The 15,667-nt window shown below is 44.1% G+C and overlaps 1 protein-coding gene across 1 annotated transcript in view; it reads left to right on the top strand.

The window, feature by feature from the left end:
* PTPRN2 (protein tyrosine phosphatase receptor type N2) overlaps positions 1 to 15,667 on the top strand; it is a gene marked incomplete at both ends in the record, with an annotated part of 676,226 nt that overhangs the window by 564,594 nt on the left and 95,965 nt on the right. The window contains one exon of the mRNA XM_080609627.1: positions 6,056 to 6,268. Coding sequence (XP_080465753.1) covers positions 6,056 to 6,268 — 213 coding nt within the window. The remainder of the gene's footprint in view (positions 1 to 6,055; positions 6,269 to 15,667) is intronic.

A 15,667-nucleotide genomic window follows, 5' to 3' on the forward strand; every position in this document is an offset into this window, starting at 1 on the left:
CCTCTTTGCAACCTTATTCTTTCTGCACCACAAACTTCACTGAGGTTCTTGGACATCTTGGCCTTTCAGCATCACCTTGTAGTGGGATTCAGGATAATAGCTACAATTTCTTGTAACTCTAACCAGAAACTTCAATTCTGTTTGCCTTTAGGAAGCCAGAAAAAAATATCTACCATTGATCAAGGGATCTTTGAACTCACTGAATTCTTGATTGTATTCAGTCATTGTTCACAGTATTAATCCTACTAAAAGGTACAGAGAGGCTCCAGAGTGCTTTGTGGTGTTGAAGGTTGTGGAAAGATCATTGTACCCCTACAGATGAATAGATCTGTGGCTCTTGCAGTGACCTTTCTCAGTGATTTGAATAAGCTGCAGTTCCCAGAAATCCATCTGCCTTTTGTGTTTGTCAATTTGTCTAATCTTTCCGACCCCTAAAAGAAGCAAGAAGTATCTTCCCATCCGATTTCATCCTTCCGAGTAAAAGCGTTCAGTTGACCTCATTTCAGGTGATGAACTGATGTCTGCTGAAAGTGATCCTGGCATCAAGTGAGTTTTCAGAGAAGGGGGTGAAGAGGGAGGCAGGGGATAGCAGCCCCAGAAATCTCTTACAACACTAAAGATAGTACCTTAAACCGCCAACAAGTAGCCCAGACTGCACAGTTCAGGAGTGCTGTGCTGAATGCAAGGAACATTCTATGCACAGAAGGTGAACATCCCCAGGCCCTGCTGCCCCAGCCTAACTTGACCCGGAGCGCAAAGCAGGGAAGGAGAAGCAGGAACCAAAACCAAGGGAGATGCTGCTTTCCCTTCTGTTTGCTTTCTTATTTTACTAAAGGGAAAAAGTCATATCTGTATGTTTCCTGGGGGCAGGTTAGAGTAGCCAGGCTCCTCCTGATGTAAAGTGTTTGGTTTTCTAGTAACCTATCAAAACTTAACCAGCCTGATGTATCTCAACCTATCTCTCAGGTAACCTTATAGAGGGAAATTACTAGAAGTGATTTTAAGTTTAGATTTATTTAAGCAAGCAGACACACACTGATGTGTGTGTATATATATATATAAATACTTATATATATATATCCATACACACCCACACACATCCCTTTCTCCATGCTTTCTGTATTAAGGAAATAATGCGTATATCCTTTCTGGCTTGTTTTAATGTCAGTGGCTGTGACTGTTAGCAAAGGATCCTCTTAAAACAACAACAACAACAGCAACAACAAAAAAACAATAATGAACTAAAACTTATTTTAGTGAAGTTTATTTTTAAGAATAATGGTTTTCTTGTAGAATTCTTTTCTCCTGCCTAGGTACTTTTTTCCTTCCTTGAATGGCAGATTTGCAAGTACAATTTCATCTGCACAGAGGAACAATAGCTTTCAGTTGCACAAAGGATTTCTCCCACCCTGAATCCAAACCACAATGCCTCTTGCTCTGATAATAGCTTCTGAAAAGATTTTGTAATGCACAGAATTAATACATGATTATTTCCGCCTCACTTCTCTCATTTATTAGATTCTATAGTGAATTTCAAATTAAAAATAGCACCTCTTGAGTTTTTTAACGTTCTAATATTTTGAAACAAATCGTATTCAGAAGTTCCTCTTTTTGCCCGTGTTTACTAAGAAATTTGCATTTTTTTGTTATCGCTCAGAAACAAAACTGTGTAATATGAATGTAAAAATCAAGGTGTACAAAAAATTGCAAAAAATTAGAATGTCAAGTTGTTTAAAAATGAATTGCAGTGATTTTTGCTTTGCAAGCTGAAAGCGAGGTCAGGTGAAGTAACAGGCAAAGTGGGCTGTAAATCGGGAATATCTTTTTAAATTTATGAAGCAAAACAAAACCTCAACTTCAGTTAGAGTTTTGCTTCAGCAAGGACCAGAATCAGGCCCCATGTCCTAAAGGAAATAATGAAGTGTAATTCTGCTGAGGCATCTGGAAGGTGAGCTTTCGCATCACTGCATGGGAAGCTCCTCTCTGCTCTTACAAAGACTTTCTCCCACACTTGCCACATAGGTGTGAGAACTTATTTACATGAAAGCGTACATTAAATATTTACTGACATTTGCCTGGGATTTGTTTGAAATGTCGGCTGTTCTGCTGCATCATGGGATGACACCGCGGAACAGGACGCTGCTCTTTGATTAGAACAGTGATTTGTGACTCCAGTGTTACGGCTGCTCTAGTTACTGACTCGCTTTTGGGTGTATATAGAATGTGTTCTGTCGGGGGACTGGGAAAGCCTACATGAGATCAGATCTTAAGAATTTTTTTCTTCCTTTTTAAAAAAATCCACAAACAACAAAACAAAACCCGGAACAACCCCCAACCACAAACCTCCATAGAAGTGGTGTACTTCAGACAAACACTGTTGAGTGTAAGTAGTAGGTGTAATGTTCTGAGACAGGGTAAATCTTTGCCTCCTAGCATTTAAGCTCAGACCAGGCTATTTCAAATCAAGTAAAGACTGGCTGAACATCTCCAAATCCTCTGTTAGTCACTTCCTAAGCCATCATTTAGGAATTAGTTGTTTTCCTTCACTGGGACTCTGATACTACACAATTTTCCAATGAGACAATCATTCAGAGGAATGTCAATATATTCTATTACGTAAAGTTTTAAAAATGCATAGTTACATGTAGCTGAGTTTAATATTTAATTATGTGTAATTTATGTGGTCTATTTATTTGTTAAGCCTTAGGCTTGAGGAGGGGGAAGGTGATTTGTTTTTCTTGTTATGCAATAGCTATTGTTCCCCTCCCACCCCAGGAACAGGCACCGTGGCAGCCCCAGCCAGCACAAGGAGAGGTGTTCTGCTTTAAAAGACATCCGACTGTAAATGTCAAATTCATAAATATTTAAACATTTTTCTTTCAATTTGAAGTCAAGTCTGACAGGACGCCTCTAATTAACCCTGGGATCCGTTTCAGGCTGGGGCCTTATTGCAGAGAAGAATCAGAGGTTTAGTTGAGGTGGGGAAATCTGTGCTCCTGGCTGGGGAGGGAAGGGGGCAAGAAGCAGGGGGCTGGTAACTAACTCGTCGCATTAATTTTTTACACGTTTCCTAATTCGGTGTTTGGTCAGATAAAAGGTCAGTGGGTTTCTCCAGCTGAGTTGGGGGCAATGGAGGCTGTTTCCTGATGGGACGCGCCTGGAGGGGGGGCGTGCCCCGCTGCCCTCCGCGGCGCCGGGGATCTCCAGCCCGGAGCTCGGGAGCTCCGCCGGTGCGAGCCCGGAGCCGGGCGGCGGGGTTTCGCCGTCGGCTTTGGTCAGAGGCTTACCCGCAGACACCAGTGCCAGAGTATTTCCCGGGAGCCGGGGGGGCGGGGGGCGGTGTGGAGTGTATGGGCGAGGGGGCAAGCCGGCGTTCCCCTAAGTATTAATTCCGCCCGGAGGCAGGGAGGGGAGAGCGGATCTCTCCGGGCTCCGACGACTGCGGCTCCGGAGGTGCTTTCCCGAGAAGCGGGAAGTGGAAGGAGCGGGAAGAAAGGCCGGCGGCCCCGCGGCAGAGCCCCTCACCCTTCCCTATCAGCCGCTCCGAGGGGGCGGGTAGCGCGGGAGGCCGCACAGGCTGCGGCAGTGGCCCTTCAGCCCTTCCCTCCCTCTGCGGGGTCGCCATCCCCTCCCAGGGCGCGGAGGGTCGGGCAGGCGTTGATGCTGGTCCTTCCAGATGTGCGGGGGTTTTGCGAACCTTCGACGGCCCGGAGCCCATCACTGGGGACAAAGCTACACCGGCTCCCCACGGAAGACGCTTACAGAGGTGTAAGCAATGCCAAACACCCCACGGAAGGTTTCTAACTCTTTCCCGCGTTTTTTCCCTGCGTTACCGGGTGCAGCGCTGGGGGACGGGCGGGGTATCTCGGCAAAAGCATCTTTTGTTAAGGGCAGCCAGCTCCGCGGCCGGTACCCCGGCAGTGTGGAGAAAACTGTGGGGCAAAGTTGGAAGCAACATCTAAAATCTCTGTAACTACGGGTGGAGAGAGGCCAGCGCGCTCTTTCTCTCCCCCGTGTTTACTCGGGGCATTTGACAGCACTTCGTTCCCATCATTTTCATTGTTTCCCTCGCATAGCCCGTTCCCCGGGTGCTTGCGCGACTCTTTCATACGGCAACCGGAGAAGGAAAATCGTTTAAAACCGTGCTTGCGAAAACAGAGAATCAAGAGATTCAGGAGCAGCGCCCGAAACTGCCCCCGCCAGACTCTTCCTTCCTGGCAGCGGTGCCTCTGCGCGACCCCGGGGCCGAGGCGGGAGAAGGAGGCAGTGGGGGGCGGCTCGGGCCGCCCGGAGAGCGGGGCCGGCCCGCGGGGGGTCCGGGGGTCCCGGGGAGGGGGAACGGGGACTTGTCCCTGCCTCTCTGATGGGAGGCCAAACACTGCGGCGAAGCGGATTAACGTCCCCGGCCGCAGCGCTCGGGAAGGGGGCGCCGGCACTTTGGCTGGAGCTGCCTTTTTAGATGCAGATTGCGACCTCTGGCCCCGCGGGGCCAGCGGCCTTTCACGAAGATGCTAATGGCAGGGCGCAGCAGCCCTTTACCCCCGGGGCCCCCAGGGCCTAGGCGGCGGGAGCTGCGAGCGGGCGGCGGCGGCCGTCGGTGCTGCCACCTCCCCAGTCCCTTTCCCCCCGCCCGGTGCTGGCCGGGACCGCGCTCCCCCTGGTGTGGCTGGGGCAGGTACTTGGCTGGGGCCGCGAAGAGCAATGGGGAGGATGCGGGTAGGCGGCCCCGGAGCCCCCCGGGGCTGGGCGGAGGAGCTGGGGTGGGGGCAGCCCCGTTCTCCTGGTGGCTGTTGGGATTTGGAGGAGGGGCCGGCCGCGGTTTAGGGGAGGGAGGAAGGAGAGAGGCGGCGGGTCCAGCGGTGGCTGCGCGGGCGCGGAGGCGGTGGCGGGCGGCCCATGCCCGGCCTAGGCGGGTTTCGCACCCGCCCCCCGCCGCCCGGGGTTTACAAACCCGGCAATCCTCCTCCTCTGCCGGGCGCATCCAGGCAAGCAAATCCGAGAGCCTTCCTGAACCTGCATTTCCATTAACTCAGCCTCAGCCCCGGCTAATCCGCAGCACTGAAGGCAAGGAGGCTAATTAATGACAAGCTTTTACAGTCAAGACCAGCGATAATTGCTTTGGTGGCCTTTATGATTACAAGATAAAAATGGACCGGGCCTGACATAAGAGCCACTGTGTACACTGCAAGACAGGAGGAAATTAAGAGCTGGCTAGCTGAATACGGAGCAGAAAATTACTAATAGAGGAGAGATAATGAATAGGCCGGCTAGGCATTCATGGGGAAAAATCCATTTTGTTACCACGCGAAATTAGGTGGTGGAAAGGAGTTTGCTAATTGTTCTCATCTTGTAGCAACCAGGACTGAGGCAGGGGCGTGCTTTTCAATTCATTTCCCTGGTAATTGTGAAAGGGGGAATGCAGGCCAAATGAGTCTTGCTGCAATTTGCGCGCCTGGTCTTTTCATTTTCATGTTGCGTTTTTAATTGTTGCTAATATAGCTTATAATGAAGCTAATGAGGGGAAATTATTGTACAACTTTTTAGCACATGGAGACGAGTGAAATGCACAAGAAGGATTCTCTCCTATTGCTGAAAAAAAAAAAAAAAAATAGTAATCTGGAGGAGTTTGGAACTATCGGGCTTTTTTTTTAATCCTTTCCCTTCTGCAACAGACAAAAGGAAGGATCGCCACCTACTTTCTTTTTCTCTTTCTTCGTTCCGTGTTTTATTTTTCACTCAAAGAAAAAAATAAAAGGGATTTTTCCTCGCTGCCCCCTGGCAGCTCCTGGCCCTGGATGCGGAGCTGCGGGGCGCTCCGCGGTGCTTGCGCGCAGCCAGCGCGCCCGCCTCCGCCTTTCGGTAGTTAAATACAAGCCGCGGGGCGGGGAGGGGATGGGATGGAGGGGGGGCATGTTCGCACTGCTGTCCCTGCCCCTCCGTTTGCTTCCATCCTTGGCTCAAAGTTAGCGCTGCCCGGTGCTTCCCCCCCGACGGGGGCTCCGCGCTTCTCCGCGACCGCGCAACTCAGGCGCTGCCTCTCTCTCCTCCCCTGCAGAAAAGCAACGTCCCGCCGCTCCCGCAGCGCAGGGAAGAGGCAGAGTCCGCCAAATTCCTTCTTCTCACCCTCCTCTCCCTCGCTTGCATCGCTGGGGTCCTGGCGGTCTCGGGGGTCGCCTACTGCCTTCGGCACCGCGCCCACCGCCGGCTGAAGGAGAAGCTCTCGGCTCTTGGGGGCGACGCCGGCTCCGACGCTACCGCTGCTTACCAGGTAAGGACCGAGCTCTTCTCTTCCTCCTTCTCCTTCTCTTCCTCTCCCTCGTCCGGCCCTGCGGCCCCGGGGCGCCCGGCAGAGCCCGAGGGGTCCCTTTTCCACCGGGAGCCGAAGGAGTGGGTTTATTCCCTCTGTTGCTTCCCCCGCCCCGCTCCAGTCGTATTCCCGCGGATTCACTGTAGCAGCTTTTAACTGCTGGATATTAATCTTGGCTATTTTGGGAGTTGCTGTAAATTCGTGCCTAATTAGAAGCATTTAAAAAGAAAAAAAAAAAAAAAAAAAAAAAAAGCCCTCGCTATTGAAATTTTCTGAAAAAATAACATTAATATCCATAATCTGTCACCCCTGCCACTATTAATAACAAAAAATCTTTAACAGTTATGAGGAATGGATTGCACGGTTATCTGAAGATGTCTCTCTTTTTGAGTAATCGACTTCTTCAGGGTCTGATATGAAAAGAGCCTTTGACCCGATCTGTTGCCACCTTCTGCCATTATTCAGATAAATGAAATCTAATGCTGATAGATGGAGAGGTAAACCAGGACTGGTTCTGGGAGAACAATGGTAGCAGATGTGTACCCAGTAATATGGGAGCACTGCTCTCAGATTTCCTGAAATAAATCAGAAACCTCAGGCTTTCTCTTTCAGTTTCAAAAGTATTGGGTGGAGAGACACTGCATCTTCCCAAAGTTTGTTTCAGATCATGGCACTTATTTCTTGGTGTATTACTGGTGTGGTAATGCATGTGTTATGGTCATAAACCACAGAACCGTGGTCTGCTATCCCAAAATACTTGGAGTGTGATCAGGAAAAAGAATTCAAGAATGTGTAAACATTGTTGCTGTAGTATCCGTGTGTGCTGTGCACTGGTAGGGTCCCGCTAATGGCACTCTACTGTCAAGCTTTTTTTTACCCTCTTGTTCTGCTTAGGATCAGACATTGTGGCCTTACTGTATTCTGGAGCTGAGGTAGATTCAAATTGGCAGCTATGAGTCATGCGGGAATAAACTCATATTTCCTTGCAAAGTTTGGGTCTGCCTGTACCTCTTACCCATTAAAGAGGTGATGTATTAAGTACATCTCCACAGGCTGAGTCGAGGGAGATTTTAGTACAGAATGATAAATATGAATGTTTCTGTCACAATTAGTATCTTCATGAATAGCTTTGGTTTTCAGTTTAAATAGAATGTTTACTTTTTTAAAAAAAACCCAAATCTTTAAATTACTTCACATCTTTAAATTTACTGATTTACAAAGCAAGAGAGAGAGAGCATTTCCAGTGGAAAAAAAAAAAAAAAAAAAAGGAGTGTCCTGCAGGATAAAGTGTGAACAAACCAGCAGTTTGTCAGATGAGTTCTGTTGGCCAAAGAGGCTTTGGCCATAAATATTTTAGTTTGATTTCAATATGGAACTTGCTGTTGGCTTATTTAAACCGCAGAATGGATAGGTAGTCTTTTTCTTCTGTTAAATCTGAATACAAGAATTCTTAATTTAAAAAAAAAAAGCCCTCCAGGTTCCAAAATCACACTTGAAACTGAATTTGTGATAATTAACAGGACAATCTTCCTACTGACAGCTCTAATTAATAGTATCTGTAATTAAAATCGTGCCCTTCCAGCAGGAAAATTGTTTGAATTTCTTGGAGTGACCTTTTTTGCCATTTCTCCTGGGAGTATAGTGGTTGATATTGATTTTATAATGAGCTCTGGTTTGTTTAATAGGAATCCGTAATCCAGACACTAAATGCAATGTGTGCTTCATATCTTCTTCCCAGATTTATATATATTTTAAAATCTTCTTGGTTAGATCAGAGAGTGGCATTTTCTGTTTAAAACAACAACAATGCTTTGAGGATGCTGCTCAGTATTTCAATAGCAAGACTGTATTAATATTCTTTGTTCCTGACCTTTGTGCCCAGTCCTGACCACCTGACTTTTTTACCATTTCCATTGGTTTTTCAAGGTAACTGTAGTCATGAGTGGAAGGAAAAATGTTTTTCCTTAACTACAAAGGTTTCTAAGGGCTTGGCTCTCCTCCCGTGGAAATAAATGGGAATTTTGCCATTTGTTTCAATGGCAGCAGTAGGAGGCCCCAGTATAGGCAGACAAAATACTCAGGCAGTTTTGATGCTGCTAAGTAGCATTTTATCAAAATGAATCACTGAGGCTTATTCTGTGTATAATAAACTATTCATGTGGATTTGAAGAGAAGTAGGATTGAGCCCTATTCGCATCGTCAAAATCGCCTTATGTTGAGCTGTGTTAAATGTAATGGATATCTGGTATGATGCATGTTTTGGATAACATCAATTAGGTCTCAGAAAAGCATCAATTATCTTTTTCCTCATCTTCTCTGGTACTCATAGGGGAATAATGTAACCCGTATTAATATGAGAGAAGAAAAAAGCAGATAGCTTTCAAAATTGTACCTACTTTGTTCCCTTCTGCTAAATGTTTCCCAAGTATGTACTCGGTTAACTCAGTGTATTTTAAAAATATGAAATATTTCAGCAGCTGCTGCCACTAGACTTTAAAGAGCAAATACTCAAATATGTTGCTGCTTACAGCTTAAGTGACAATTCAGACTTTTTTTTCTTATCTGAAGCGGGAGAAATTGTTGGGTATGAAAGGGCCTGGTGGCCCAATGTGATTCAGAGGGAACACTGAAATATTACGTTGATTCACATGCTTCTCAAAATGTCAGTGGTTTGTATCTTCACATAAACAAGACTGACCTAAATTTTCAACATTTAGCAGAAGCATTTTTCATCCTAACCCAGTTCAGCCAAGAGAGTTCATTCGGGGTTTCCCTCCTTCCTTAGTCACCCTGTGAACTTTGAAGAGGTTTTTATCCACAGCTGCTTTTCTTTTTTCTTTTTTTCCTCTTTTCCTCCCCATCTTCCCCTTCCCCCCTTCTCGTCTGTGCAGTGAAATACCAGCTTGAGAAGGGGAAAACAGACACACCGTATAGTCAGGGAAATAGCAGGTTGGCTGCTAAGTCTCCCCCTGCACCCAAGGTGTAGTGCCTGTCATGCAACGTCACTCTCCTTTGGGCACTCACCTGCTGGTATGAGCAGTTCTTGTGTGAGCATGCCTGCCTACTAACATGAGTATTTCTTGTGTAAGTGCATGTAGAAGTGACCAGTCTTAGGCAGGACAGCCAAAACCATTTAAAACTTGCAAGCAGGCAAATAAAATCTCTGGAGCGCCCTTGATGAGCTGTCAAATGTCCCAATACTGCTTGAAGAGGTACCTGGTTCTTCAGGTGCTTGGTAAGGCAATCAGCTGGCCTTCAGCATGTTAAAGTGAGCTCTGGGAGACTAAACTCTGTGGAAAGACTCAGTACCACTAAGAAGGGCAGATGCACAATTGCAACTTCATTGATCTTTGAATCACTAAACAACAAAATTATAAGATGGTTTAATCAGTAGCTAAGGAGCTTTTCAAAATCCATGGAAACAGTGTATCTCATAAAAAACATTGTATGTGCATAAAACATTTTATACATCAAGGCGGACAGTTTTTGTGTACCTTACAAACACGTCTCTCGTCCTTTCAAATCACACGTGTAATGATTAGATAAGTCAGTGTTAGGCATGCAGGGATGACTAAAAAGAGCTTCTTGCTGCCTTCTCATTGCTCCTGCGCATGCGTGCACCTGCACCCATGTTTTCAATTGTTGCTCATATTGCTTTGATCTTCTTTGAAAAGCAAGTTTAGCATTCTGCAAGCCCACTCTCTGGTCCAGGAGATTAGGGCAGAAGCGTTCTAGGAATTTTCAGCAGCCACTCTTTGATTTATTTCACAACACTGAGCAGATTTTCTTCATGCACTTTGAAGCCTTTAGAACATAACCCAGAGAGAAGCGGGCATGCAAACATCAGGGGGCGATCTGCAAACAGGGCCGCTAAGTGCACATCTTGTCACTGCTCCCATTAGCGAGCAATTTATTAATGTAATGAGTGTATGTTAGTGACTGCTACTATTTAGGAATGCTCTGTTTGATTCAGGGTGATGTATTTGTGAGTCCAACTGAACCCTGGCATTTGACCTCCATGTGGGGAACGCTAGGTTGTGCAAGATGTTAAATCATCAGCATATTTTATACTTTGAGCTGCAGAACTTTCTTATGAGCATGGTCTTCTGCATCACTGATAATGCTCAGCAAAATGTTGCCCATAATGAAATTTAAAGGCAAAAGTTAAAATGCACTGAAACTGGCTTCAGAAAAGCTGCCTTTTAATATTTTATGCCAATAATGTTCTTTTTAATTTTCCTTCATCTCTGCCAAAAGAGCTTCCTTTAAAAAGTGAGGGGGCCACAACCAAACAGTCTACAGTGAAGTTTGTTCTTAAACTGCCTGAAGTATTCCAGGTTACATGAACCATGTGCTGTCAGTGCAGCTGGATTGCATCATCAGCTGTTTTAAAAATTTGTTCAAATAACCTGGTTTGGCAGGCATATAATTGTAAAGTATATGTTAAATTCTGTATTATTACATGTATTACATTATATATAAATTATATATTCCTTTGTCAGATACGGTCTTATTAATTGCATTATCCTTCTGGATTCAAAGCCACCAAGAACTTCTCTGTGCTTTTATAGATTTGATCCTGCTGGTATTTTTTATTAGAGATGTTAAGAGCACAGTATTTACCACAATTACAATAAGTATTTTGCTACAAATATTTTAAAAGGCTCCAACTGAAAGAATCCACTGGAAACATACTCTCTACTTAATCATCATGCCTGTTTTGTGTGTTTAAATACAGATAATTCACTACCTCTAATACGGCTTTTACACTGTAGACTGACTTTCACAAGCAAACTTGTTATTATAGTATTAGACCTTAATGTTATAGTAATACTGTATATCAACTCCTTAGAAAATTGTTTTTTGGGAAGTGAAATGGAAAAATGAAAAAAGGAAGATTTTGCTTTTCTTATTTGTCAAGGTTTCAGTAATTTTCCAAATTTTCCAATCAAAATTTGGACCAAAAAAAAAGCTGGTAAACTGGAGATAATCAGTACCATAAAGTATTACCTCTTATGTATGTAAAACTTCATTTTCAAGGACCTTCCTATGCTTCAGCAAAAAAGATATCACTGAGGACAAGGTGTATTTAGTACATGAGTATTTAGTAAACATTTCATAAGGAATACAATTAGTAAGCATTTTGGATAGATGAAAATTTTGCCTTAAGGCTGAATGCTAGGAAGGTCTTGCTTGTGTTTTCTTCTGGGAAAACAAAGGACAACACATTTTTAATCTTTTCTTTTCCTGCATCCTTATTAAAAGAGAAAAAAAAATATAATCTTGGGTGACTATGTAAAGCAATAGGGCAAGCTGTAATTGTTTCTAATAAAGCATACATGGGGAGGTCTGTGTTTTAGAAGTGTTGTTCTCATCCATTTAAGTCTGCTTATTGTGTATTATATGAACAATTTTCTCTATCTTTAATTAGAATTTCGTCTTAAAATAAATTCTCAGGAACCTGCAAATACATTGTATGTAATGTTGTTACATGAATCACTGTACTTCAAGGTGAGACAGTTTTGACAATGTACAAAATATACTGTGCAACAGTCATTCATGGCAATGCTGGGAAAGGAAAAAGAAGTGGGGAGTGTTTTAAGGTGATGAGAATTTACCATATGCTTAAAACACTTCTGTGAAGTCAGTGGATGGCCAAAGCAGAATGAGGCAAACCAGAATGTTTACAAATACAAATTTAACTTTTATTTTTGGTTTGGGTTTATTTAGGTTTTTGTTTGTTTGTTGGGTTGGGTTTTTTGTTTGTTGGTTTGATTTTTTTTAAATCTGATTAGTGTTCAGAACAATCCAGAATTCCTGTGATGCATTGGACTATGTAATTCCCTAACCTTGCTTCCTGTGGTAGCCCTAAAATTGAATTAAATGGTAGTAATGTTCAAAATAGGATTTCAAAATACTGTACGAATTTGTAAATCTGCAGAAATCTATAAAACATGCCTGTTTGATGATTGTGGTGTAAATAAATAAATAGTTAGACAGAGGTATATTTGCTATGATACCCCTAACATTTAAGGTCAACTTCAAAATACTGCTTAATGAGGAATGCCCACCTGAAGAGCTGAAGCTCAATGGCACAGGTTTCAATGGAGCACGTCAGGAAATCTGTATTTGAGATTGTCATGTCTGTCTGTGAGGAGCAGTGTTCTCCCATTGCGTCCTCCCCTGCTCTGCTCATTGCTGCAGCACCCATGGCCCCAGCAGTGAGGCAGCCCTGGGTAACTGTACTGGCTGTGTGAGAGAGGTTTATTGGGCTTGTTATGAATGGCTCTCCTCTAAGCAGGTCCTGTTTTAAGTTCAAGAAAATAACTTTTGTAAATTAATCAGTGTTGGAGAAAGGGTCTGGCCTTGACCAGAGAAGGTTTTACCTTCACAACCCAGGTCCTGGGCAGCTGCAGCAGTGGCAGTGCAGCAACACTTTTGAGTAAAACACTCTTTATACTAGGGTGGATAGGTGGAGAGAGAAGTTTTTTTGCAGATATGGAAGGAAAATGAACATACATGCAACTCCTGGAATGCTTGGATGAGAAGGTGCTGTGTGGGTTTACGCGTCAGAAATATAAACTATCATTTCCAAGTATTTGGCTGTTTATCTGTGTAGGATTAGTGCAAAGTGGCAGAGAGAAGATGATGTTGGCCCTCTCCTCTTAACTGACTTCATTTATTTTTCCCTGTCTAAAGAGTACAGTATCTGAGCTTAGTGTTTTGTGGAACAAAGACAACCAATGCTCCGAGCATCTTGCAGTATAATTTCTGTGTGTTTAGGGTGTAAGAAAATCTAAGAAAAAAAGTAGTAGGAGGGGAAAGTTAGTGACTCATTTTTAATTACTGGGAAATTCACAGTCCTTACCCAAACAGTGATTTCTAAGAAAGTGTGCTGGAGGTGCTCTGGACTTGCAGGTTGCAGGCTGCATCTCGCCTGGTAAACTAAACCAGTAAATTGTTTGAATGGCCCTGGCACCATTTCAGGCCAACTTCTCCCGAAAGGTTGCTCAGCACAGTTAGCACAGGCCAAGAAAAAGACATATATTCATTAACTGGTCAGTGTGCTTAATAATTTGGCTGTGGCCACCCAGTTTTAGAGGGTGAGGATTACTGTTGCTTTATCTGCCCTTACTCCCCATCATGGACCTTTGAGGTGTGGGCTCCCTCTCCCAAGCATCCCGCTCCTGAATGTCTCGCTTCTGCTTCAGAGCCACTTCAACCCATCTCTGCTGTGCCATGGGCTGTTTGCCAGCTGAATGTGGGCTGGTTCTCAATAAGTATAATAGATTGTCTCCCTCTGGTAAATTGATTATATCCCAGTGCCTGTATGTTATAAAGAAGCCAAAGATAACCACAGCCTTGCCTAATGGGCTGGAGAGTATTTGATTTGCAGTCCCAGGCCGTACATCATCTCAAGTGTCCCGATTTCTTTCTGGAATAACTATACTGTCTTCAGTGGCATTTTTTTTCTGATGTAATGTAGAGGATAATCAGGCCTGTCTTTCCTACACACTTCTGCCCTTTTTTGCATTTTAGGATTTTCCTTTTTCTTTAGGAGCAGCTCTGTTATCATGTTTCAGATTCTTCTATTGTATATTCTCTGAACACTCAGCAGCTAGCACTGTGGTCTGGCTTGCTGAGCCTTTCATATTCCTTCAGAGTGCTGTAGTAGAAGAATAAACTACATTTTTTAAAGTTTTTAACTGGGAAGTCTTTTTTATTTGCAGAACAAATCTTTTACCAGGGTCATGTTCCCTGGAAGAAAGTAGGAGTTAATTTTGTGTACATAAAGAGCTGTTGTAGGTGATGTTTGTCAGTTCTTGTGGGACCATGTTGCCTGCGAGCAGAAACAGGTTGCAGTTTATTCTCTGAAGTGTGTAAGGTACATAAAAAGCGTTCTTTCTACTGCTTTCTTCTGGGTACATCTGTTCATCCTGCACATCGGTCTCACACGGCAGGCAGTGAAAGGGGAAAGGAATGTAGATGCAGTGTCGCTTCCTTTCTTTTTCCCCTTGCAGGCTGGAAGACATGCTGTGCTTTGCAGCATGCTGGCAGAGCAGGTCCACGTCCTGCCCAAAGCCTGCGAGATCTCAGCTTCAGGGATCTTTGCCCTTCCTGCACTTTGTGTTGTATTCAGCCTTAGGGAAGGAGTTGAGACTTACTGCAGCCACCTAAGGTTTTACCCTGGTAAATCCATACAGACTTGTCTGGTTTGTGGGATAGATGAAAAAAAGTTGGTTTCAAACCTGCCTGTAGCCCAGTTGTGCAGCTCTTACAAGGATATCACGAAGTGGAATATTCTGAATGGACTGTGATATTTTTGTGCATTTTATTGTGGTATAAACTATAAGAGAAGAAGTTTGGCCAGAGCAGACTGGCAATCTCCTGGGGTCAGGCTGCTCAACTGCTCCAATATTCCTAAAGGCACAGGCGAGACGTGCATCTCAAGCATCCTTGGCGGTGTGTGTGCCATGTGAGGGCAGGAGGACCCATGGATGGTCTGTGTGCAGAGTACAGAATTGGATGCTGAGGATGTGATTTGTGTTGACTGGACAAGAGTCCTCATTTCATTCCTTTCAAGAGGGACAAGGCTACAGTTCCAGGGATGAGGACTGCCTATCCCAAATATTTTTCTTTTCATATGTTCACATGCACAACAGAGATCTAAATGCCTTCTAGCAGTTTAAAGACCTGTAAAAGAAAATTTGAGTGATTAAATGCACACCAGCAAGGTATGGTGAAGGACTGAGACAACGCACGTGACTTGTTTGTACTGTGATTTTTGCTATTATAGGTTCTAAGCTCTTATAGCACCAGTGTATGTCACTGCATTGTAAGCCAGCTGGGGTATTCCTGAAGCTCTTTGTATTCTAGTTCAAGTTCCTAGCTTTCAGTGTGCAGATCCAGTTTTTGTCACTTGTATTCTTACCAAACAATCAAACCATGACTGTAAAAGGGGCTCCTAGAAGTTAAATCCTTCAAAGAACCAAAATTAATTGGGAGGGGGTGGGAGAGAATAGCTTTTGGATTGGAGAAAATAAAGTTTCATGTAGGTGTCTTATCCAGAGGAGAAAATGCATGAGGCTTTCTCTAAGCTTTGCTGACCAGTTTTTTAGACTTTTTGCTGAAGGCGAATGATAGTTTATTGATGTTTTCTTGGGATAGCTGCATTCTGAACAAGCACATATTTTGATCAGGGAAATAGTTTGTTGAACTTTTAGTATTTCAGACTGCTACAGTCCTATTAATTTTTTTGTGCAGTTTTTATTTTTCAGGTTTCCTATCATAGGTGCAGGCTTCTTGATGATTCCTGCTTTATCCTTCTGCATAGGACTGCTGCTGCTTTGCAGAACCATG

Source organism: Psittacula echo (genome assembly GCF_963264785.1).
Source record: "Psittacula echo genome assembly, chromosome: 2".
NCBI lineage: Eukaryota > Metazoa > Chordata > Aves > Psittaciformes > Psittacidae > Psittacula > Psittacula echo.